General features: G+C 41.1%; 1 protein-coding gene across 1 annotated transcript; it reads left to right on the top strand.

Moving 5' to 3' along the window:
- The first annotated feature begins 13021 nt into the window (after positions 1-13021).
- Positions 13022-16810, top strand: LOC120027229. Its single transcript, XM_038972127.1, has 2 exons — positions 13022-13209; positions 14079-16810. The coding sequence occupies exon 2, from the start codon at positions 14162-14164 to the stop codon at positions 15266-15268; it is 1107 nt and encodes a 368-aa protein (XP_038828055.1). The 5' UTR covers positions 13022-13209; positions 14079-14161; the 3' UTR covers positions 15269-16810.
- The last annotated feature ends 9251 nt before the right edge of the window (positions 16811-26061 follow it).

The raw sequence follows: 26061 nt of genomic DNA, 5'->3' as shown, positions 1-26061 counted from the left end.
ATTAAAGATGGTCAAAAGCCTTTTCGGCATCAACAGCCATTATTGATGAATCTATATCTTGTGTGCATTGTATTAAACTGAAACATGTTCTTGTATTTGTTTGTAGGTGTCTATTTTTTAATAAACCCTGTTGTCACGACTTCTGCCGAAGTCGTTACCTCTCCTTGTTCGGGCGGTGTTCGGCGGTCGACGTCACCGGTCTTCTAGCCATCATCGATCCATTTTTCATTTTCCATTGGTTTTGTCTTGTCTTCCCACACACCTGTTTTCAATCCCATCCATTACCTCTTGTGTATTTAACCCTCTGTTTCCCCTCATGTCTTTGTCAGAGATTGTTTCTTGTTAGTATTGTTTTTTATGTGTATAGGTGCGCGACGGGTCTTCGTACCCATATTTGTTTGTTCGTTTCTATTTAGTGTTATGGAGCATGTATTTGGACTTTCATTAAAAGACTCCATTTTACACTCCGTTTGACTCTCCTGCGCCTGACTTCCCTGCCACCTATACACACGACTCTGACAGAATCTCTGACCATAATATGAAGTCAGCAGGAGAGGACACTACGCTCATGGAGGTGGAGGAACGCGTCCGGGAACAAACAAATATATTTAACAGGTTTATTTGCCATTAAACAGCATGGTTTATTTGAGTTTAACCTGTAGTTGTTGGCTCTCTTCAAAAGTAAAAGATCGTATTGTTCGCTCTCTTCAAAAGTAAAAGATCGTATTCCTGCTTAAATTCCGTCCTTTTTTTCTTCTTTACCTTGTAAAGATTTTTTAATGGTTTTTTTCTAAAATAGTGATTTATTTGTTTTTCATTTCTAAATGAAAATTTAGCCTCTTTGGAATGCTCCCTAAATTATTTATTTTTTATTACCACGTCTGTCAATCGTATCAAATTATAATTTGATAATTTAGGTCATCGGCTAAAATAATAGATAGACTTTGATTCTATCTGCTAACTTCATAGCTGAACTACCCACTTAAAAAAAATATTGTCTTTAATTACATTTACATTTTTGTAATTTAGCAGACGCTCTTATCCAGACCAACTTACAGTTAGTGCATTCATCTTCAGATAGCTAGGTGGGACAACCACATATCACAGGCATATAAAGTACATTTTTCCTCAATAACGTAGTAGTAGAGTCAGAGATAGAAGGGGGGTGCTGATTAAATTGTATTTGTTTTTTTAGACTCCATGAGCAACCAATGGGATACCACTAGAGGGGCATTCCCTATTGGCCGGCTTTGTGCTCTGACCACTAATATGGTCCAATAAGAAGAACGCTAAGGGGCATGACCAACGTTCCCTCTTGCAGCGCATCTCCCCGGACTGCCGCGCACAACAAATACAGTATCAGCCCATGGAGAGAAGCATGAAATTGAAGTTCACTCAACTTTCTACAGTTTTCCCTGTTAAGTAACACCATCAATGTTTCCCTTTACTGTGGCTATTGTGATCGAATCAACGCAATATTAGCCACTTTCAATGCAACATACCGAAACAAAACGAACTATTCAAAACTAATCATCCAATAGATTTTGTTGTATTCAGAACGCATAGGAGAAGGATTATATTGCATTGACACGCACGACTCAGCCCATACTCTACACACAGACCAGTGCGGCATAACCAATCAGAGCTGCAGTAGGCCTATATGCAAATAGACCATTGCCATTTATGGATCTGTGCCATTTACTTTGGACTGTTAACGGCATGAGCGGTTGTGAGTAGATGCGCTTCTTTTTAGATCAGAGCGAGAGAACATTTAGTTAATATCCTTTGCTAGTTAGTGAGTTATTAGCCCAGTTATAGATCATGTGTAGTCAGCAATAGGGGAGTGACTGCTTCCTACAAGAGCACAAAACGTGTACATTTCTAGACATCTTTGAAAAGTGAGTCAGGTGAATAGTTTTTTTTTGTTCTTAAAGGGGCAGTGTATTTTGAGACAGGCTTGAATAAGCTAAGTAGCCAATAAGCAGAGGGTAGGATAATTGGTTTGATTCTCTGTAATAAAGGTATGGGAATAATAATGCATTTTATTTTGTAAAGTGGTTTCTTGCATCAAACAACACAACAACATTTTCAGTCACCGCCTTGTCTGAAGGACAAATGAATAAACAGGTTAATGTCAAGCCCTGCAAGTCTCGTGGAATGTAGGCCTACATTGACTGCTACTGTCGGCTGAATGATAGCCATTTCCATGTTAAAATGTTATGGGATGCATTTTTTCTATTGTTTTTGATGGTAGGCAACTCTGGTTATGTTCAAATAGCCATAGTAAATCAAATCAAATTGTATTTGTCACATGCGCCGAGTACAAAAGATGTAGACCCTACAGTGAACTGCTTACTTACAAGCCCTAACCAACAATGCAGTTTTAAAAAAAATACATAAAATAAATAAGAATAAGAAATAAAAGTAACAAATAATTAAAGAGCAGCAGTAAAATAACAATAGCGAGGCTTTACGCAGGGGGCACCGGTACAGAGTCAATGTGTGGAGGCACTGGTGTTGAGGTAACTGAGGTAATATGTACATGTAGGTAGAGTTATCAAAGTGACTTTGCATAGATAATAAAAGGGGTGGGGGGGGGGGGGGCAGTGTAAATAGTCTGGGTAGCCATTTGATTAGATGTTCAGGATTCTTATGGCTTGTGGGTAGAAGCTGTTTAGAAGCCTCTTGGACCTAGACTTGGTGCTCCGGTACCACTTGCCATGCGGTAACTAGGGTGGCTGGAGTCTTTGACAATTTTTAGGGTCTTTCTCTGACACTGCCTGGTATTGAGGTCCTGGATGGCAGGAAGCTTGGCACTGGTGATGTACTGGGCCTTACGCACTACCCTCTGTAGTGCCTTGCGGTCGGAGGCCAAGCAGTTGCCGTACCAGGCAGTGATGCAACCAGTCATTATGTTCTTGATGGTGCAGCTGTAGAACCTTTTGAGGATCTGAGGACCCATGCCAAATATTTTCAGTCTCCTGAAGGGGAATACGTTTTGTCGTGGCCTCTTCACGACTGCCTTGGTGTGCTTGGACCATGTTTGTTTTTTGGTGATGTGTACACCAAGGAACTTGAAGCTCTCAACCTGCTCCACTACAGCCCCGTCGATGAGAATGGGGGCGTGTTCAGTCCTCCTTTTCCTGTAGTCCACAATCATCTCCTTTGTCTTAATCACGTTGAGGGAGAGGTTGTTGTCCTGGCACCACACGACCAGGTCTCTGACCTCCTCCCCATAGGCTGTCTCATCGTTGTTGGTACAGGAGTACAGGAGGCGACTGAGCACCCACCCCTGAGGTGCCCCCGTGATGAGGATCAGCGTGACAGATGTGTTGTTAACTACTCTTACCACCTGGGGGAGGCCCGTCAGGTGCTTCCCTTTGCAGTCTGTAATAGTTTGCAAGCCCTGCCACATCCGACGAGCGTCGGAGCCGGTGTAGTACGATTCGATCTTAGTCCTGTATTGATGCTTTGCCTGTTTGATGGTTCGTCGGAGGGCATAGCGGGATTTCTTATAGGCTTCCGGGTTACAGTCCGCTCCTTGAAAGCGGCAGCTCTACCCATTAGCTCAGTGCGGATGTTGCCTGTAATCCATGACTTCTGGTTGGGGTATGTACGTGCAGTCACTGTGGGGACGACATCATCGATGCACTTATTGATGAGGCCAGTGACTGATGTGGTGTACTCCTCAATGCCATTGGAAGAATCTCGTAACACATTCCAGTCTGTGCTAGCGAAACAGTCCTTTAGCTTAGCATCTGCTTCATCTGACCACTTTTTTATTGACTGAGTCACTGGTGCTTCCTGTTTTAATTTTTGCTTGTAAGCAGGAATCAGTAGGATAGAATTATGGTCAGATTTGCCAAATGGAGGGCGAGGGAGAGCTTTGTACACGTCTCTGTGTGTGGAGTAAAGGTGGTCTAGAGTTTTTTTCCCCCTCTGGATGCACATTTAACATGCCGATGGAAATTTGGTATGACGGATTTAAGTTTCCCTGCATTAAAGTCTCCGGCCACTAGGAGTGCCGCATCTGGATGAGTGTTTTCCTGTTTGCTTATGGCGGTATACAGCTCATTGAGTGCAGTCTTAGTGCCAGCATCGGTCTGTGGGGGTGTGTAGACAGCTACGAAAAATACAGATGAAAACTATCTAGGTAGATAGTGTGGTCTCCAGCTTATCATGAGAAACTCTACCTCAGGCGAGCAAAACCTTGAGACTTCCTTAGATATCGTGCACCAGCTGTTGTTTACAAATATACATAGTCTGCCACCCCTTGTCTTACCAGAGGCTGCTGTTCTATCCTGCCGATACAGTGTAAAACCCGCCAGCTGTATGTTGTTCATGTCATCGTTCAGCCACGACTCGTTGAAACACAAAATATTACAGTTTTGAATGTCCCGTTGGTAGGTTATTCTTGCTCGTAGGTCATCGATTTTATTTTCCAATGATTGCACGTTGGCCAATAGAACGGATGGCAGTGGGGGTTTGGTTTACTCGCTCGCCTATGAATTCTCAGAAGGCAGCCTGACCTCCTCCCCTCTTTTCTCACAGTATTCTCTTCACGCAAGTGAGGGGGATTTGGGCCTGTTCCCGAGAAAGCAGTATATCCTTCATGTCGGACTTGTTGGACTCGTTAAAGGAAAAAGCTTCACCAGTTCGTGGTGAGTAATCGCTGTTCTGAAGTCCAGAAGTTATTTTCGGTCATAAGAGACAGTAGCATCAACATTATGTACAAAATAAGTTAAAAAGTAAGTTACAAACAACGCAAAAAAACTAACAAAATAATACAGTTGGTTAGGAGCACGTAAAACTTCAACCATCCTCTTGGCCACTGTTAAAACTGTAACTTAAAGCGGGTACAGCCTCAGTGATCACAGTAAACGTGCGCAGGAAGTTGCACTGAATTTTTACAACGTTCGAGTTTGCGCTCTGCATACCTGAAATTTGCTCAGTGATTAATTTTTTTTGAAGGAACATTGGTCATGACCCCCATATATATGTTTAACCTGAGACTTTCAAGATTTCTGCCCAGCTGATGAATACATACATGACAATAAAAGTCCTTTCAGAGACAGATAGAACTTTTATGGTCATCTTGTGTCCGTTATTGTTGAGTTTGTGTTGCAAATCAATAAAAACAGAACACTTGGATGGGTTGCTATAAACATGTTTAATTTCAATAAAGTAACATAAAATGTGATTAATTTGGTTGTTCCATTTATTTTACTGGTAAGGGGAACTGTAATATTCACTGTCACTTAATTATGTATATCAACAATGTACATGATATACATTATGAATATATTTTACTGACGGGGACCTATGTACGTACCTGTTGTGCAATAACTGAATAGATATACAGTCAGTTCAAAAATGATTGGCACCCTTGATAAAGATGAGCAAAAAAGACTGTATATAAATAATACAAATACTGAGCTACAGTGGGGAGAACAAGTATTTGATACACTGCCGATTTTGCAGGTTTTCCTACTTACAAAGCATGTAGAGGTCTGTAATTTTTATCATAGGTACACTTCAACTGTGAGAGACGGAATCTAAAACAAAAATCCATAAAATCCCATTGTATGATTTTTAAGTAATTAATTTGCATTTTATTGCATGACATAAGTATTTGATCACCTACCAACCAGTAAGAATTCCGGCTCTCACAGACCTGTTAGTTTTTCTTTAAGGAGCCCTCCTGTTCTCCACTCATTACCTGTATTAACTGCACCTGTTTGAACTCGTTACCTGTATAAAAGACACCTGTCTACACACTCAAACAGACTCCAACCTCTCCACAATGGCCAAGACCAGAGAGCTGTGTAAGGACATCAGGGATAAAATTGTAGACCTGCACAAGGCTGGGATGGGCTACAGGACAATAGGCAAGCAGCTTGGTGAGAAGGCAACAACTGTTGGCGCAATTATTAGAAAATGGAAGAAGTTCAAGATGACGGTCAATCACCCTCGGTCTGGGGCTGCATGCAAGATCTCACCTCGTGGGGCATCAATGATCATGAGGAAGGTGAGGGATCAGCCCAGAACTACACGGCAGGACTTGGTCAATGACCTGAAGAGAGCTGGGACCACAGTCTCAAAGAAAACCATTAGTAACACACTACGCCGTCATGGATTAAAATCCTGCAGCGCACGCAAGGTCCCCCTGCTCAAGCCAGCGCATGTCCAGGCCCGTCTGAAGTTTGCCAATGACCATCTGGATGATCCAGAGGAGGAATGGTAGAAGGTCATGTGGTCTGATGAGACAAAAATATAGCTTTTTGGTCTAAACTACTCGCCGTGTTTGGAGGAAGAAGAAGGATGAGTACAACCCCAAGAACACCATCCCAACCGTGAAGCATGGAGGTGGAAACATCATTCTTTGGGGATGCTTTTCTGCAAAGGGGACAGGACGACTGCACCGTATTGAGGGGAGGATGGATGGGGCCATGTATCGTGAGATCTTGGCCAACAACCTCCTTCCCTCAGTATGATCATTGAAGATGGGTCGTGGCTGGGTCTTCCAGCATGACAACGACCCGAAACACACAGCCAGGGCAACTAAGGAGTGGCTCCGTAAGAAGCATCTCAAGGTCCTGGAGTGGCCTAGCCAGTCTCCAGACCTGAACCCAATAGAACATCTTTGGAGGGAGCTGAAAGTCCGTATTGCCCAGCGACAGCCCCGAAACCTGAAGGATCTGGAGAAGGTCTGTATGGAGGTGTGGGCCAAAATCCCTGCTGCAGTGTGTTGCAAACCTGGTCAAGAACTACAGGAAACGTATGATCTCTGTAATTGCAAACAAAGGTTTCTCTACCAAATATTAAGTTCTGCTTTCCTGATGTATCAAATACTTATGTCATGCAATAAAATGCAAATTAAAACAATCACTATGTGTGCATCTTTTAAGGTCTTTGTATAATCTCTAATTTGTTGTACCCCCTAGCATATGTTATCATTGTCTGTTTGTATACTTCTTGTATGCATACTGGTTTTTCTGTAATATATAAAATAATATATAAAAAATAACTTGTGGTTACTCCTTCTATTTAGTTTTGTTTTTTTATGTTCATAATAGCATCATGACCTCAAATTGAGTTCCCACGGGGGACCAGTATGAAAATGTATACACTCACTACTGTAAATTGCTGCTAAATTACAATAAAATACATTTTTAAAAAGCCAATTGAAAGCTGAGGAAAATGCATACGGTTGTAGTGTCCCCTTGTGGCTACTCTGGAGAAGAGATGACCTGTCCATCATGGCAAGTGAATGTTTTATACAGTGCCAACAGCAGCCAACCCTGCTAGATATACTCGTCTTTGGATAATGAAAATTAATAGCTCATCAATTAATTTGTTATTCATTGCTAGATTTACCTTTTTTTCTTGAGACTTATCTTGAAATTCCAAACTTTTAGATATAAATATATATATATAAAAAGTAGTTTATATTATTGTAGCAAACAGAGGGACAGGGACATAAACCTGTGTCGCTGGTGTGAAAGGTAAACATTGCGCCAATAGGGTAACACACTTGGGAATTGTAGCGAGGATTGTAACACTGCCCCCTCGGAATGGGAAGGCTCATGCTCATACCACTTCTGACACCAATGTAGCGAACAGAGGGACTGGGCCGCGAACGGCAAACACCCTACGGCTCATGCCAATAGGATTAGCTCACTTGTTGGGAATTGCAGGTGGCTCATTAGGGACCTACAGTATGGTTGAGAATTTTTACAGCAACTGGATAAAGTAATGGCATAGGTCTATAACTTTAGAAATAATGAAAATATACAGTATACCAGACACTGCTTTTGTTAAACTTTTTAGAAGGCTTGATTTTTGCATGACTTGATACCCTACACCTTTCTTTGGCCAGAATAGAAAGACAGGGAAAAGACTGATGGATGGAGGGAGAGAGAGGGCTTATGAGGAGGGAAGGAGATTAAGGGAAAGAAGAGGTATTAGGTAATGGGTGAGCGATGAAAGCAGCCTGAATAAGAAAAAGATAGGCAAATTGTGTGTGTGTGTGTGCATGCGCGTAACCCTGTACGTGCCTCTGTGTGGGGTAGGGAGAGAAGCAGGACTGGCTGTTTAGTGTGGTACCAGTACAACAACCTCTCCCTCCATGTGAGCAAGACAAAGGAGCTGATCGAGGACTACAGGAAAAGGCGGGCCGAACAGGCGCCCATTAACATTGACAGGGCTGTAGTGGAGCGGGCCGAGAGTTTCAAGTTCCTTGGTGTCCACATCACCAACATACTATCATGGTCCAAACACACCAAGACAATCGTGAAGAGGGCACGACAACACCTTTTCCCCCTCAGGAGAGGGTACCCAGCTCCTTAAAAAGTTTTACAGCTGCACCATCGAGAGCATCCTGACCGGTTGCATCACTGCCTGGTATGGCAATTGTTTGGCATCTGACCGTAAGGCGCTACAGAGGGTAGTGCGTATGGCCCAGTACATTCCTGGGGCCACCCGGACTATTTACATTTACTGCTGCTACTCGCTGTTTATTATCTATGCATAGTCACTTTACCTACATGTACAAATGACCTTGAATAACCTGTACCCCTGAACATTGACCAAATACCAACCGGTACCCCCTGTATATAGCCTCGTTATTGTTATTTTATTGTGTTACTTTTTATAATTTTTTACTTTAGTATATTTGGTAAATATTTTCTTAAGTCTTTCTTGAACTGCATTGTTGGTTAAGGGCTTGTAAGTAAGCATTTCACTGTAAGGTCTACACCTGTTGTATTTGGCGCATGTGACAATTAAAGTTTGATTTGATTTTGATTTGATAAGAGACAACTGCAGAGAGACTGTATGTTGAACCCTCTTCCCACTAATACCTCCACCACCTCACTGCATTCTTTGCCATGGTTACGAGACAGGTCTGCCGATGTAGGCAGTTAATAAAGTTTTTCAGCAGCAGGGGCAAGCTGGGTGCTAATGTGTCTCGGTCTGTGTCCCCAGCAAATGGCACAATCAATATCAACTGTCCCAGGATGCACAACCACTACCAGAGGACCAGGGAAACAACCAAGCTGCCAGCCAGGGTTGGATAATGTAAGGTGATTGAAATAATCTGCTTTTATAAAATATTATGCTGTTTTCAAAAGCTTGCTTCTAGAATTCATTTGTTTATGGGTTAGTGAAAATAAGAGTAATTAGAGAGTAATTTTCATTTATTTTTGTACAATATATAAGTAAAATTTATTGTACAAGAGCTTCCTTTTCATGTCACCTATTTTTGTTTTCAGTAAATTATTTTGATACCTACAATCAGGTCTAAAATTATTAGCACCCTTTATAGAGATGAGCAAAAAAGACTGTATAAAATATATAATACAAATACTGAGCAATATTGTATGTTCAAAAAAATTGGGCAATTATTTTATTTCATTGCTCAGAGAAAGACGTTGTTTATCCAAATGATTGGCACCCCTGTTTTCAATACCTCACCTTGCAAGGATAACGGCACCGAGCCTTTTTCTATAATGTTTTATGAGATTGGAGAACACATTGGGAGGGATCTTAGACCATTCCTCCAAACAGAATCTTTCCATATCCTTGATATCGCTTGTCTGCGCTTATGGACTGCCCTCTTTAATTCAAACCACATGTTTTCAATGGGGTTCAAGTCCGGAGACTGAGATGGCCATTTCAAAATATAGATTTTGTGGACAATTAACAATTTATTTGTGGATAATGATGTGTGCTTGGAGTTATTGTCTTGCTGGAAGATCTACTTGCGGCTAAGTTTGAGCCTCCTCGCAGAGGTGTTTTGCTAAAATGTCCTGGTACTGGGTAAAGTTCATGATGCCGTTGATCTTAACAAGGGCCCCAGGACCAGTGGAAGCAAAATAACCCCATAACATCAAAGATCCACCATATCCACCATATACAGTGGGGAGAACAAGTATTTGATACCGATTTTGCAGGTTTTCCAACTTACAAAGCATGTAGAGGTCTGTAATTTTGATCATAGGTACACTTCAACTGTGAGAGACGGAATCTAAAACAAAAATCCAGAAAATCACATTGTATGATTTTTAAGTAATTAAAACTTCTCCAGGATTGGTGGGTCCCCTGCGGGACGGTTGAGCTAACGTGGGCTAATGCAATTAGCATGAGGTTGTAAGTAACAAGAACATTTCACAAGCATATCTGACAAATTCTTGTTACTCTAACTGCACTGTCCAATTTACAGTTGCTATTACAGTGAAAGAATACTTGTTAATTGTTTGAGGAGAGTGCACAGTTTTGAACATGAAAAGTTATGAATAAACAAATTAGGCACATTTGAGCAGTCTTGATACAAAATCTTGAGCAGAAATGCTTTGCACATACGCTGCTGCTATCTTGCGGCCAAAATCTAAATTGCACCTGGGCTGCAATAATACAGTATTGGCGAAAAGTTTTGAGAATGACACAAATATTAATTTTCACAAAGTCTGTTACCTCAGTTTGTATGATGGCAATTTGCATATACTCCAGAATGTTATGAAGAGTGATCAGATGAATTGCAATTAATTGCAAAGTCCCTCTTTGCCATGCAAATGAACTGAATCCCAACAAAAACATTTCCACTGCATTTCAGCCCTGCCACAAAACAACCAGCTGACATCATGTCAGTGATTCTCTCGTTAACACAGGTGTGAGTGTTGACGAGGACAAGGCTGGAGATCACTCTGTCATGCTGATTGAGTTCGAATAACAGACTGGAAGCTTCAAAAGGAGGGTGGTGCTTGGAATCATTGTTCTTCCTCTGTCAACCATGGTTACCTGCAAGGAAACACATGAGGTCATCATTGCTTTGCACAAAAAGGGCTTCAGAGGCAAGGATATTGCTGCCTGTAAGATTGTACCTAAAATCAACCATTTATCGGATCATCAAGAACTTCAAGGAGAGCGGTTCAATTGTTGTGAAGAAGGCTTCAGGGCGCCCAAGAAAGTCCAGCAAGCGCCAGGACCGTCTCCTGAAGTTGATTCAGCTGCTGGATCGGGGCACCACCAGTACAGAGCTTGCTCAGGAATGGCAGCAGGCAGGTGTGAGTGCATCTGCATGCACAGTGAGGCGAAGACTTTTGGAGGATGGCCTGGTGTCAAGAAGGGCAGCAAAGAAGCCACTTCTCTCCAGGAAAAACATCAGGGACAGACTGATATTCTGCAAAAGGTACAGGGATTGGACTGCTGAGGACTGGGGTAAAGTAATTTTCTCTGATGAATCCCCTTTCCGATTGTTTGGGGCATCCGGAAAAAAGCTTGTCCGGAGAAGACAAGGTGAGCGCTACCATCAGTCCTGTGTCATGCCAACAGTAAAGCATCCTAAGACCATTCATGTGTGGGGTTGCTTCTCAGCCAAGGGAGTGGGCTCACTCACAATTTTGCCTAAGAACACAGCCATGAATAAAGCATGGTACCAACACATCCTCCGAGAGCAACTTCTCCCAACCATCCAGGAACAGTTTGGTGACGAACAACGCCTTTTCCAGCATGATGGAGCACCTTGCCATAAGGCAAAAGTGATTACTAAGTGGCTCGGGGAACAAAAAAATGATATTTTGGGTCCATGGCCAGGAAACTCCCCAGACCTTAATCCCATTGAGAGCTTGTGGTCAATCCTCAAGAGGTGGGTGGACAAACAAAAGCCCACAAATTCTGACAAACTCCAAGCATTGATTATGTGGCTCTGGCCCAGAAGTTAATTGACAGCATGCCAGAGTGGATTGCAGAGGTTGTGGCCCAGAAGTTAATGTGGCCCAGGATGTGGTCCAGAAGTTAATTGACAGCATGCCAGCGCGGATTGCAGAGGTCTTGAAAAAGAAGGGTCAACACTGCAAATATTGACTCTTTGCATCAACTTCATGTAATTGTCAATAAAAGCCTTTGACACTTATTGAAATGCTTGTAATTATACTTCAGTATTCCATAGTAACATCTGACAAAAATATCTAAAGACACTGATGCAGCAAACTTTGAGGAAATTAATAGTTGTGTCATTCTCAAAACGTTTAGCCACGACTGTACATTATGGCCTTTCTCTTGCATTTCAAAGATGATGGTACAAAATAAAAATCGGTTGATTTTTCCTTTGTATTATCTTTTACCATATCTAATGTGTTATATTCTCCTACATTCCTTTCACATTTCCACAAACTTCAAAGTGTTTCCTTTCAAATGGTACCAAGAATATGCATATCCTTGCTTCAGACCCTACAGGTAGTTCGATTTGGGTATGTCATTTTAGACGAAAATTGAAAAAAAAGGATCCGATCCTTAAGAGGTGAACAGCTTTCTTATTAGAAGAATGTAGAATGGTCTTAATGTACTGCTCGAATTCCTTATAGAAAACACAGAAGAGTGTTTTTTCACTAGTGAATTTACATTAATGAATATGACATTTTGCCATTAGCACAATTAGATTTGAGGTTAAAAAAAATCTGTATCCTTTTTATAGTTAAGTAAACCGAGCAGCACATTCTCCCATAAAAAACTAAAGTAATCAAGATTATGAACAATTATAAAACTATGAATATTTTTCCATAATTTCTTTACATGTAGACAATGCCAAAATAAATGCAAAACTGTTTCTGGATGCTCAACACAAAAAGTACAGTTAATGTCTTTTTTGAGTTTCTTCAGGTTATGATTTGCAGGGTAATACTTATGGATCATTCTGAAAGAGACCTCTTTGACCTTGTTAACAAGCAGGTATTTGTGTGATAATAACCAGACTTTTTTCCAACAGATATTACATAAGGAATGGATACAATATCCCTTTGAAATAAAGCACGTATAGATCTGTTGTTTTGAGTGAGCAAGGAGAAACACATGTTTCCTATTGGAGAGTCAACTGGATTAAGGAGGGTAGGTCAAGAAAATGAGGTCTGGTTACAACTCTAAACGACATGAGAGTTCCAGATGGAATAGCATCAACGACTATGGCAAACTCTCTGGGTGTAGCACTAACAACAAGTGTCATCAGTGTCCTGTGAAGGAACAGATTTTTGATTTCAAGGAACGGAACTGAAAAAAGGGGTCCCACTTGCCCTTAGTAGTAGGGGTTTACAAATCAGCCCCCACAACTTCCGTTTGAAATTTACATCGCTAGCTATCTAAAAAACAACAAGGACAAATTAACCATCTGTCAACTTTCATGAGATTAAACGATATCTAACAAAGGATTTTACCAAGGTGAGGCGTATGCTGCGCAGTGTGGTATTTTCATTAAACTAGCTTCGCTAGCAAGCTAACGGCGTTAGCTAGCTAGCTTGCTATCCATGGCTGTCGCAGGCGTTCGTGCTGCTGCTTGCTAGCTTTTATTTATTTGATTTTTTATTTAACCTTTATTTAACTAACTAGCTAGTCAGTTGGCTTTGTCAAGATAACTAGCTAGGTAGCTACCTAGCGAAATAGCTGTCGATGCTACGTAGTTAGCCAATTAGCTAGTTTATTTTCAAGTCCATTTAGTTAACTAGTTACTTCTCGAACAGGGTTACCCAAACTCGGTCCTGGGCCCCTCCCTCCCCCTGTGTGCACGTTTTTGTTTTTGCGCAAGCACTACCCATTTGATTCAAATATCCAATTCATCATCAAACTTTGATTATTTCAATCAGTGCTTAGGAAAATCATGTATCATGTAGTGCTTAGGAAAAAAACAACGTGCACCCAGGGGTGGGCAGGACCGAGTGTGGGAAACCCTGTCCTAAAATATTAATATTATGTTTCTTCGAACAGCTGGTAAAGTTAGCTAACTACTATTAACCAAAACAATCACTGATTCAGGATATTAGCTAGCTAGATTTCAGAATCGCTTCAATGCAGTAACCTTAATTAGGGATGTCATGGAGATGTTCATATCAGATTTTGTTAGTATTGTGCACCTTACCATATACATAAATGAAAAATCAGTAAACACAGAATCAGTGTTTAGGCTGTGCATGTTGCAATACATGTTAGCTACACTTTCTCGTGCCCATGTAGGTCAGTTTTATGAAGCAATGAGGGGGTGCACAAAGAACATTTGTTTGTTTTGTAACTTTCTCGAGATGTGTGTTTTACAGTGGGAAGCCCTAAGTAGTTCACTAGTCCTCCAAGAAAGTGAGCTGGAAGGAAAGAACGAAGGAGCCAGGTTGCAAGAAAACAGATGAAAGAAGGGGCAACAATGTCTGAAGAAGGGGCAACAATGTCTGAAGAAGGGGTAACAATGTCTGAAGAAGGGGCAACAATGTCTGAAGAAGGGGCAACAATGTCGGAAGAAGGGGCAACAATGTCGGAAGAAGGGGCAACAGTGTTGGAAAAAGGACAGATAATTGCCTCTGATACTGGTAGTGATGAGGAGTTAGGTGAAGCCTTGTCTAATGGCAACCCCATACCACCTAAGAGGGGAAAGGGAAGGCCCAAAGGATCAGGCTCTAAGACACCCAAGATACTGAGGGTACTAGACAAGCAGCCACGGGGTAGGCCACGTAAAGTGGTTGACCCTAATGCTGTTTCAGCAGAGCCAACTGCACCTCTGAAGCATGGCCGGCCCCAAAAAGTTAAACAACAAAAAAAAAGGGGTAGGCCGAGGAAGAACCCACTATCAACCGAGGAGGAAGAAAAGAGAAAGAAACCGAAAAGCCAACCAAAGGGATCAAGAGTGTGGAAGCCTCTCGGAAGGCCGCGCATCCATCCCTGCATGGATCCCCCAGCCACCTCTGCCGAGCCACGGGGAAGAGGCCGTCCACGCAAGGCAATAATAGGTAAAGGTGCCCACTTACGGAAGAACCCACCTCCAACCTCTAAAGTTTCCGAGCCACCCGTTAAAGATGGTTCCCCGCGAAAGAGGGGCCGCCCCTTAGGCTCCGTTCAAGCAAACAAAGCCAAGAGAGCAGCAGAGAAGGATAGTTCCAATACTGCACCCCCAGCCAAACGGGGGTGCACTGTTTCTCCAATAGTAAAGCTTTACCGCTGCACCAATGGTAAAGCAAATGTGTTAGATGAAGCTGCCATCCAAGCCCAGAGGCGAAGAGGCAGGAGAAAGACTGTGAAAGTTGATTATACAACTTATGATTCAGAGGAGGAGGAAAATGAAGATGCAGAGAAAAATGAGGACGAAGACTTGTCTCCAGTTGAAGAGGAAATAAATCCACACAGTGGTCATCACAAGGCTAACAAACCTGGTAAGGTGGCGGCAGCCCTAAAGAAGGTGGGGGTTGTTTCTAAAAGGCGGGGCAGGAAGCCTGGTTCAACCAAAAAGGTTCTAAAGTAAAAGGAACCTAGGTGGAGCAAACTGAACAAGACAACATACCTTGTTGCCGGGAAACACAAAATATCAGTAGCATCTTGTAGGATGAATGGACATGTTTTTAACATTTTATTAATGGGATAGCTCTTACCTAACTCTTTTTAGTTTTCTCAATTAACCTAGGTGTCTATTTGCTCTTGCTATTATTTTTGATGGTTTGTGGAACCCATGTGAATGATTTTTTCCTTCATAGCTCGAATGATGTGAAGACAATTTCATTGACAGTTGATAATATATTGGTCTGTGCAGACTTATCCCATTTGGATACTGTTTCTAATTCCATGCTCATCCTTTAGGTCATGATATTCTCATTGAGCTTTAACCGAGATGTTTCTTCATCTCCATCCGAAATGTTACAATGTGGGAAAGATCGGGAATGTATGAATCAATTGTCTATTTACTCATATAGGTAAATAAGAAGCTAAAATGGGTTAAATCAGTGTTTTGTTTCTTGTAATAAATAAATAATAACATACTTTTAATTGTTGTCTTATCTCTCCTGAGGGTCTGCAATTTTCAAAATGCTAATGTCTTGTAATTTTATTTCCCTTAATCGCCAAAGCTTTGAATGTAACAACTTCTCCTTCCCAGCCATCTTTGTTTCGATACAGATTTTGTTAGTGTCACTGTCATGGCACACTCTTCCCTATAAAGTACACTACTTTAACCAGAGCCTACGGACCCTTGTCAAAAGTAGAGCACTATAAAGGGAATAAGGTGCCATTTGGGACGGCGCCATTAAACATAGTTGCACTTTCTTTCACTTGGTTCATTGCATACTTCACCTTGTGGAGTCAAGACGGTAACTGTGAACTTCCAATCCAATCATCACTAAGATTTCTCCCAGAAGATGTGTAGTTATTGTCTACTGTGAGGGGTTTTTGTTAGCTAGTATCATCCTTGTAATTCACTAAACATCACTACTCATAGTTATTTTTAAGACTTTGTTATCTGTTAGCTGTCAACTATTTTTACTTGTTTTTTATTACTTTGCTTTCAACTGAAGTGGATGGCTTGGTTTCACAGACTGAGCGAAGTTGTATGTAAATGTTCAAGATTGCATGTATGTTAAACATGTCTTCTAGCCTGCTACTCATTTCTTTAATGAATTGTGTGCATGACAATATCAGTTCATACTGCATTGTAACTTTGTAATTTCTGTAATATAGAAATCGTAATTGAGGTACACAGCAACATCTATAATTTGTATGATTTTACGTTCCTGTAACAAGTTTCTTACAGTTTCATGTTTTCAACTTGGTCTGCTCTTATCCTATGTTGCTTCGATTAATTAAATATTCTTGTCTTGTAATAATGTTTTTGACAATGCAGTTGAACTATACAGATAAAAACATACATATTGTAAAACATACTGCATCTATCTCTGTAATTAGAAATGGGTCTGTGAAGCCACCTAACATTAATTTGAGGGTAATGTGAATTTGAGTTTTGTTCAAGAGAAAATTATTTGAAAGTTTGCTGTAATAAAGTGAAATGTCAAGATTTGTTTTATTTGTTGATGTTTTTTTAATCTCAATAAAAACCAAAATAGGATTAATTTCGGCTTTATTTTGTAGGATTGTAAAGCTTAATGTTGTGAATAAAAGTCTAATTTAATAGAAACATATCTTCGTGGCTGGTCAGGTATAAAAAGTTTGGTGGAACGTTAACTCCATTTATTGGACCCACTCGGTGCTTATGTCGCGCATGGTTAGATACCAACTTCCGGTCCTCAGATGGTTCTCAGAGGAAAACAAAATCGAATGAAATGACTTTCGAAATGGGTGTCTTTGACGTTGTTTCCAAAATGTATCTCGATTTCGTAATTTTGCAGATCAGAGACTTCACGAGTTCACGTTCTAGCTAATGGTACGTGCATGCATATGAAACGGGGGGAGTGGGAATGTGTGGTGATGGTAGCCCTGCGTTAGCTACAGTTAGTAAGCTACACGTTACACTAGTAGCAAGACAAGAGGTTATAATTATGTGCCGAGTGACACGTGCTTGTATCATTGCTTGACATTTAAACTACATAAATTAAAATGATAAACCATCTGGTGTGATGGCAGTTTAGTCCTTTTCACCCCCACCCTAGCTAGTTGAATAAACAAACCCTGTTGGCTAGCTATGTTCTCCAGTCCACCGACTAGGCTATGCATCAGACTAAATTAATTAGCTACACAATATTCATCTGAAAACAGTGCACTCACAAAATCAATGTGTACAATAATATGGACCATTTGTTGTGGTCACAAGCATGCATGTGTTTCATGGACTACCAATTAGGATGGTGCAGGGTGGATTTGGTTCATAGTAAATCTCACTGTTTGTTTGCTGCATTATACTTAGCCTAGCCCAAAAGGCCGGCAGATGGCGATATTGAGTCGTTCCTTCTTACCGTCCAAAGGGAATCTATGCAGCCTGCTATACACTCGTATGGACCGGTTCGTCATTAAACATTCTCGCCTTAACTAGTTTTAATGGCGAGATGGCAGAAAAAAACAAGGAAATTGTGCATACTTTCTTTGTGAAACACCATTCTCCACCACCATGCTACAGTGGTTAATGCTAGTCCCTGTCCACGATACCGTTTTGAAACTATCAGATCAGTAGTGAAAAAACAGACTGCTGCAACCTGATTATCTGAATGTGATACTAGCATTATGGCTAGCACCCGGGACTAGTATTAGCACTGTAGCATGGTAGTAGAAAATTGTGTTTCATAAAGAAAGTACACATTTTCCCAGATTTTTTTATCCCCCCCCTTCTCGCCATTAAATTGAGTTAAGGAGGAAGTTGACCGCTTTGCAGCCTGAATGGAGAATGTTTTATGTACGAACAGGTCCATGGGGGGAAACGAGTGTATAGCCGGCTGCACGAGTGTATAGCCGGCTGCATAGATTCCCTTTGGACGGTAAGATGAAACGACTCAATATCGCCATCTGCCGGCCTTTGGACTACATTATACTGTACTAATGTTACAATATATCAAATGATGTATCAGAAATTCAACAACAAAAGTTAGTGTGTTTACAAATGTTATATAATGTATTAATTCTTATATTTTAGCCATAGCCAACCAAGGAGCACTTGTCTTTTCCCAGATAACTGAAGGCGTCTGGATATGATCTGCAGTGAGTACATTTCATATTTTTCAAAATGATATATCCTAGAAGGCTATTTTAATCATAATGATGCCATTGTCAACATATTTTTTGTTGTTGCATACAATAGCACTGATATAAGTGCTACTTATAGAAGTGTTGTGCTGTTGATTGCTCTATTTGGAACATAGTGGACAAAGTATTTTATGTTTGTTTCTCATATGAAGGTTGCAGATGAACTTCTTGTCCAAGTTCTCCTGAAAGCCTTTGACAACATGGAGAAGAGTTGGGACAGCATAGATGAAGCAGGCGACTACTCAACAGATGAAACTAGAAATTTACCAAGCCATTCATGTCAGAAAATCACTGAACACAAGGTAGGACATCCTTAAACAACATTACAAAGCAGAAATGTAAATGTTTTATAGAACTTATTCCAACCTCAATAATAATCACTTATTTGTACTCCATTCTAATTTTTTTGTCAAAAGGGAGCAGAAGGGGGAGAAGAGATCCTGACTGACAAAACATATAAGAAGAATATGGCAGCATTTAAGGTGAAGAATGAAGATGACTCTAGTCCTTTTTCGGACATCCACAATTATTCAAAGATCATGGCTCAAGATCTTCAACGAGGGGCAACAGAAGTCATCCAAGATAAGTGTTCCCCTTTCTTAGAAAGATTATGCCCTGTGGGCCTAACCAATGTTCACGAAAGTTGTATTTTGGCTTCTGGATTTGATGTAAAAAAGAAGAGAGGTAGAGATTCTGCTGCAGTGGGGATTGGTACTATAGTTTCTTTCTCCCCCTTTTCAAGCAATCTGTCAAAAAATATAAAGGGAACTGTCACACAGTCACTCATAGCTCTTGAGTTACAGCAATCTTCTCTGTCAAACTCTTCTCTAAGTGACCCCGGACAATCTTCAAGGGCGGTAGTGGATGAGAAAGCCTATGCTGACGTATCCCATCAAATGTTACCACTTGCGGAAACCAAAAAAGGAAAAGAGAAAATATCCTTTAATTCACTTTTGCCTGTGATGGAAAAGCAACAAAAGCGAAAAGCTGGTCAGCCATATAAGAAAACTCTTTCAGCAACTGCCCAAGAATGGGATTCAGATGCCACAGGAATACCCAGGGTGACTCGCAATAAGGATAATCTAACACCCTCATGCAAACAAACAGATGAGAAGAAAAGGGATGAAATGTTAGAATTTCCCCCAACTACCTCAAGTGCCACAAGCTTTGGATGCAATTCAACATCTGATTCTTCAAACCACCTTACTATTTCACATTCAGATGACATCATTTCTAAATCTCAAATAACTGGACCAAGCATTTCTATGGAATTTATCCAACCCCCCAGAGGACAGAGAACTTCAAAGACCACACAAAAAGCAGAAGAAGAAGTGCCGGCGCTGAAATTGACCACTGCCACAGAGGGGAAAGATTCTCCTATAGTACAAGCTCTGGCACAAAACACATTGGTGCCGTCTGAAACTGTCTGCTCGTTTGATGATAACACAGAGAATGCATTGAAAGTACAAAAGATACCTGGAAAAAATAAAGCAATAACGTCCAAAGCAGGAAATAGAAGGACTCAGGCGTTCAAAAGAAACAGAATGACTCCGAGCAGCCTCTTGACCACTCAGTCACAGAGTAGCAGTGCTACACCCCAAGAAACATGTAATTTGGGACTCTCTCAAGATGCAACTCCACTACAATCATCTGACATAAAAATGGAGCCAAAATACTTGTATATAAAAACAGAGCCCAAATACTTGTCAGACACTGGTGTCTTGGATGTCGAGAACAATTTGAAGGAACACCGAAAAAGAGAACCCTCCAAAAACTTTACAGAAGGGAGTGTTAAAAGTCCTGGTGTGATGTCTAGATGCTTTGACTTGTCTATCACTCAAAAAGACCAGGGGGCACCAAGTGACATAAGGAGGGAAATCAAATATAATGTAACTGCTAACACATCAGCTGTAGGAAACCAGGGGGAAATGACTCCGAGAACTCAAGATCTCTCAGGACTGAGGAGTATTGAGGATGTGCTGAAAATGAAGCGGAAAGCTGGTCGACCATTCAAGAAAAAGACATTGTTTAAAATGGCTAAACTGCTAGCGATAGCACAGGAAGGTGGATCTAATGATACAGAGAACTGTGGCATGATTGAAGAGTGTGTTCCAAAATTCCAGCAGGAGGTCCCTGCCTATCACCCCCTCAAGTCAAAAGTAAAGAAGACAGATACAAGAACCATGGCATCAAATTCACCTACAAGCACCTCAAGAAAATCCAGCAGAACATGTAAAACGACCCCAAAAACTGTTCAAAAGATGCAAATCCTCACACACACGCCCACCCAACCAGTGTTACCAGTTCCATCCTATCTTATTGAACCCATTCTCAAATTGGAGGACACAACTCTTATCTCACCACTCTCTGTAATTCCTCTATGTAGTGCAGATATTTCCCTTCAACAGGAAAGTCACAGATGTGGAAAACCCCTGAAGAAAAACACACAATTTTACAAAAACATGACCACTGCAGTCCCACATCCTCCAATATTTGCACTAGATTCCAAGGCCCTTGCTGAGATTGTCTCTACAGGGAATGACAAAGAAACAAAGAAAGACATTGGATCCAAAAGTAAATGCAAACAGGTGCCTAGAACTCGTGGTGCATCAGAATTGCTGTGTACAAATGGAATTCCTCAGGGAGATATACATACCCAAACTAATAGGGATGAGGTATATTCTAAGACTTCAGCACCTACTGTGCCACACTCCCGGAAACGTGGGGTTCAACATAAAAAAGGTACAGCAAAGGCACTTTTCCCATTATCTGATCAAACTGCCCTTCCTGTTTCAGATTGCCAGTTGCAGGTGCAAAATCACAGTGCATCTCAGGAAATGCCTTTACTGCCATCAAAGATTGAGACAGAATCTGACACTGCATACCCGACACCTCGAACGGTTACAAAGAATATTCCAAAGACGTGTAAGGCAAGAAACAAACCTTTACTGAAAGTTGAGAAAGCACAGGCGCCAACCCTGGATCCTTCCCTTGTAGTGGAACATTTGCGTCCTGATGTGCCAGAAGTGGATCAAATGAGACAAGTGGAAGCTGTGATTGAGTCAGTAATTAAAGATGTTCACAAACCACTGGAACATGTGGATCAAAGAAAAAAAATGAAAAAAGAAGCCAGCAATGTTTCTGCATCAGCATACTCAACCTTTCCTTCCTCGGATAACCTGTTTGAACCACATAACCATAGTACATTATCTCAATCGCCTTTGCTGACATTAGAAATAAAGACCGAATCGGGCAGAATCAAGAATGCCCTACCCAAAAAGTCGAAAATATGCATGAAAGAGAAACCTACGTCAAAAAGCCTATTGAAAAATCGTAAGAAAGCATCGATGCCAACTTCACGTCCTTCATCTGACACAGTGCATGCGCCATCCAAAAGAGTTAACAAGAATTCCAATACTTGTCGAGAAAGAAAAAGACCTTCACTGAAAGTTGAGAAAGCACAGGTGTCAACTCTGGATATAAACTACTCTGGAGAGAAACATAAAAGTCCTGAAATCCCACAAATGGATGAAATGAGACATGTGGAAGCATTTATAGACGCAGTGATTGAGGATCTCCACCAACCTAAGGATCAACAACAAAAGTTAAAAGAAGAGACTGATAATGTCGCTCCATTAGAACCAACAACCTTTCCTGCCTTGGATAACCTGTTGGAACAGCATAACCATAGTCAATTACCTCAGTCTTATTTTCTGTCATCCAGAAAGACAAAATCAGGCTTGAAACATGCCATACCCAAAACGGCAACAAAAAATAAGTCAAAAGCATGCTTCAAAGGGAAACTCTCTAAAACTGATAAGAAAGCAGCTGTACTAACTTCAGATCCTTCTATTGGAGGTGAAGATGGATATATTGAAATGCCTCCCCACAACCAAGCAGAGAAAGGAGGAAAGAGTGATGGACAAAACAATAATGATGTCGTAAATTTGGAAACAGCAGCCCACAAACCACATCAGCGTAAAGGGCCAAGAAAGAAGCTAAAAAAAGAGGACTGCAGTGTTTCCAAACCAGAACAAGTAGAATCCACTATCTCAGACAGCCAGCTAAAACAGCATGACCACAATGCATTAGAGCATGTTTCTTTGCTAGCATCAGAGACAAAGACAGAATCAGGAATGGAACATATCGTACGTGAAAAGGCAACAACAAATAAGTCAAAAACATCCAGGAAAAGAGAACTCCCTTTAAAAGCACCCCCAGGAAACGCTAAAAGAGCAGCTATGCTAACTTCAAATCCTTCTCTTGGAGCAGAAGTTGGATGTCTTGAAATGCCTCCCCACCTTACCCATGCAAAGCAAGGAGGAAAGCGTGATGGGAAAACCAATAATGTGGTTAAACATAAAAAAGAAACCGTGAAATCAGTGATGGAAGATCATATGGAAACAGCGCACAAACAACGTGTGGGGTCAAAAAAGAATCTGAAAGAAGAGGACAGCAATGTTTCCATATCAGAACAAGCAGCAACTCTTACCTCAGATAAACATCCCAACCAAGTTTCTTCGCTGGCATCAGAGATCAAGTCAGAATCCAACAGTGGATGTGTCACACCCACACAAAAAAAGTATATTTCAAAGGCATGCAAGAAAAGGAAGATAACTCCAACCCCACCAAGTTCAACACTTTCTCTTGGAATGGAATATGGATATTCTGAAATGGCTACCACTTTCACACATGTGGACCAGGTTCAGAATATTCTTGATACTTATAAAATCTCCAAAGTGAGAAAAAAAATTACTGGATCAAGCCGTCGAATATCCAATCGAAGAAATTCCAGACGGCCCTACACATCTAATTCACATATCACAAATGAGTCGATGCAAGATCAAGTAATTCTATCGGTTGCATCAGATCTCACCAATAACCCTACCAGTCCTGTATCAATAACAGTGTCCTCAATTGCAGTGCAAGGACAGATTACTGAATTAGTGAGTGCTGACTGTATAGAGAAAAGGTCACATAAAATGAGGACTCCTAAGACGATAAAACCAAGACCAAAAGGTACAGGTCTTGATAAGAATATCACAGATGACAACATGTCTCGCAAATTCTTATCAGCATTTGTAAAAGAGGAACTCATTGAGGAAGAAAAAAGCCCAGAAAATAGGGGGAAAGAAGACGGCAAAGGGAAGAAAGGCAAAATTCTCAAAATAGACAATGTGAATCCACAAAGTAAACACAGCCAATCTCAGGTGAATGATGGCAATGCATTAACAGATGACACATTCATTTTACAAGTCCCTATAGATGAAGCAGGGGGCTCTATGTCTATTGCAATAGACACAATCAGTACTGCGATTCCAAAACGTAAAAAAGGTGGTCGTTTTTCCAAGAGATTGCAAAAAACGTCATCTACCACCAACGTTCCCAGTGAACAGCAATGCATTAATATGTCCCCAGAAAAAACATCTCTGTGTGTCAGCAATATATCAGAAATACACAGAAAACGAAAAGTTGACACCCAAAGTACTGATTTTGTTAATGCAGATATCAAAGTCCTAAATCCTAAAGATGATCTTAGTGATAGCTCTGTATTAGTGGACTCGTCCTTACTGGAGAATCAGAGAATGAAGAACAAAGGTAAGAAAAAATCCAAGACAATTACGGAAGAACAGACAGTGGCCATATCAGTCGTAAAAGAGATGGTGGGGCAAGATTTTCAGACCACCAGATCAGCACTGAAAAATAAACAAGGTCGGCCATTCAGGAAAAGAACTTTGAGAATGGCAAAACGGCTGTTATGTGGAAAGCAGAAGTCAAACACGAGCGTGGAACTTTCTGTGAATAAGACACAGAGCTGTAAATCAAAGGGAACTTCTAAGGGAGGGAAAAAGCACAATTTGATCCCAGCGTCGTCAACCTTAAGGCACACTAAAGCATCCAAGGCAATGAAGATTGAAGACATTGCTCTTAAACAAGAGCAAGATGACATATGGGAGACCGTTGATGTATCCAGCAACATTTTCTCCTCACAAACTGTGACTATTTCCCCCAGTATTTCAGGGCAAGAATTTGAAACCATATCTTCAGAAACAATGTTCTCTGTTGATGCAGGGGCGATACAAGGAATCCAGCAAATTGAATCTACCCAATTAACACCCCATCTCACAAAATTACCTCATAAAGTGACTGGCATGAAGAAGAGACGCAGGAGAAATAAAACTGGATGGGTTACAAAAGTGAAATCCAAACGACCACTCTCCAAAGTGAACTCCGGGGATAGGCTTGACGTTTTGATTCAGTCTTCCATTGACAACACTGGACTCAACTCTAGCCTCTGTAATTCGTCAACGGAAAATGATACATTGGAAAGTGTTGAACAAGAAGAATGTAGAGCACAAGAAGTGAAAGCAGTAGCAAACGATTACAATGTAGTTCATGTGGAGGAGATCAACGGTGGAGATCAACCCCTAACAGCTCGTGCTAAATTACAGCATTCAAGTGTACTTCAACAAAATTTGAAGACAAGGAAACCAATGTCATGCCACTTCTGTGGTCGCTCGTTTCGTCACATATCAGCATACACAATTCACAAGCGCATTCACACAGGTGAGAAGCCGTACAGGTGCCAGAAGTGCGGCAAGAGCTTTGCTCAGCTCTCCAAACTCAACTCGCACTCAAACATCCACAAACAACATGGACTCATGCAATGCCCATGTTGCGTCACTCAGTCTCCAAACAAAGATGACTTGATTGATCATTTCAAGATCCACATGAAGGGCACCAAGAGGTTCAGTTTGATTCATAAAACGAGAAGAGACAGAGACATTCAGATTCAACCTTACGCTGATTACATAGAGTCCCCGGTCTCTCTTAATGGCAGGAAATCCCTTAGATGCTCCACTTGTTTCAAATGTTTTTTCAGTACGGCCACATTGAAGATGCACCTGCAAACACACAGTGGAGTGAGGCGTTTCACCTGCAAAGTCTGTGGCAAGATGTTTAGCAAGTTCTTAAGTTTCAATGCACATGAAAAAACACACTGGCCTGTTAAACCGTATGCTTGCTCTGTGTGTGGAAAAGGATTTGTTCTGCTTAGGGAGCTTAAAACCCACTCTCACATGCACTCAGGAGAGATGCCTTTCTTCTGTAACCACTGTGGACAGGCCTTTAGCAACTTTTCATCCTTGCGCACACATCAAGTCTCCAAAGTGTGTTTTGAGGCTAGAGATGAAGGAGATGGAAACAAGGTTGGCATTGAGGGGTTCCTGGTGGAGCAAAGGACTGATGGGCAGATTAATACCCCGATGTACTTTAAATGTCAGATTTGCAAACAACTTAATCGTCACTGGTGTCAGTACATTCTTCATCTACAAACGCACACTAATAACAAGCCAAACCTTTGTGAGGTCTGTGGACAACGGTATGATCAGGTCACTGAATTATGTGTTCATTGTAAAGTTTGCTGCAAATCAAGTGGAGAGGAAAGGGCATGCATTTCGTCCTTGTCACAGGTCTGGTATGAACCCCAATCTCTGCAGAATCAGACGCCTGAGCCTGAAATTTATTCTCTGTACAATGATAATCAGGAAATGTTATCTACGGATGACCAGCATCCCC

Source organism: Salvelinus namaycush, chromosome 32, assembly GCF_016432855.1.
Source record: "Salvelinus namaycush isolate Seneca chromosome 32, SaNama_1.0, whole genome shotgun sequence".
NCBI lineage: Eukaryota > Metazoa > Chordata > Actinopteri > Salmoniformes > Salmonidae > Salvelinus > Salvelinus namaycush.
Note: the sequence above shows the minus strand (reverse complement) of the source record. Positions and strands in the feature narration are given on the sequence as shown.

Coding starts and splice junctions, on each gene's coding strand:
- LOC120027229 (XM_038972127.1), top strand. CDS start 14,162: ATGAAAGAAGGGGCAACAATGTCTGAAGAAGGGGCAACAATGTCTGAA.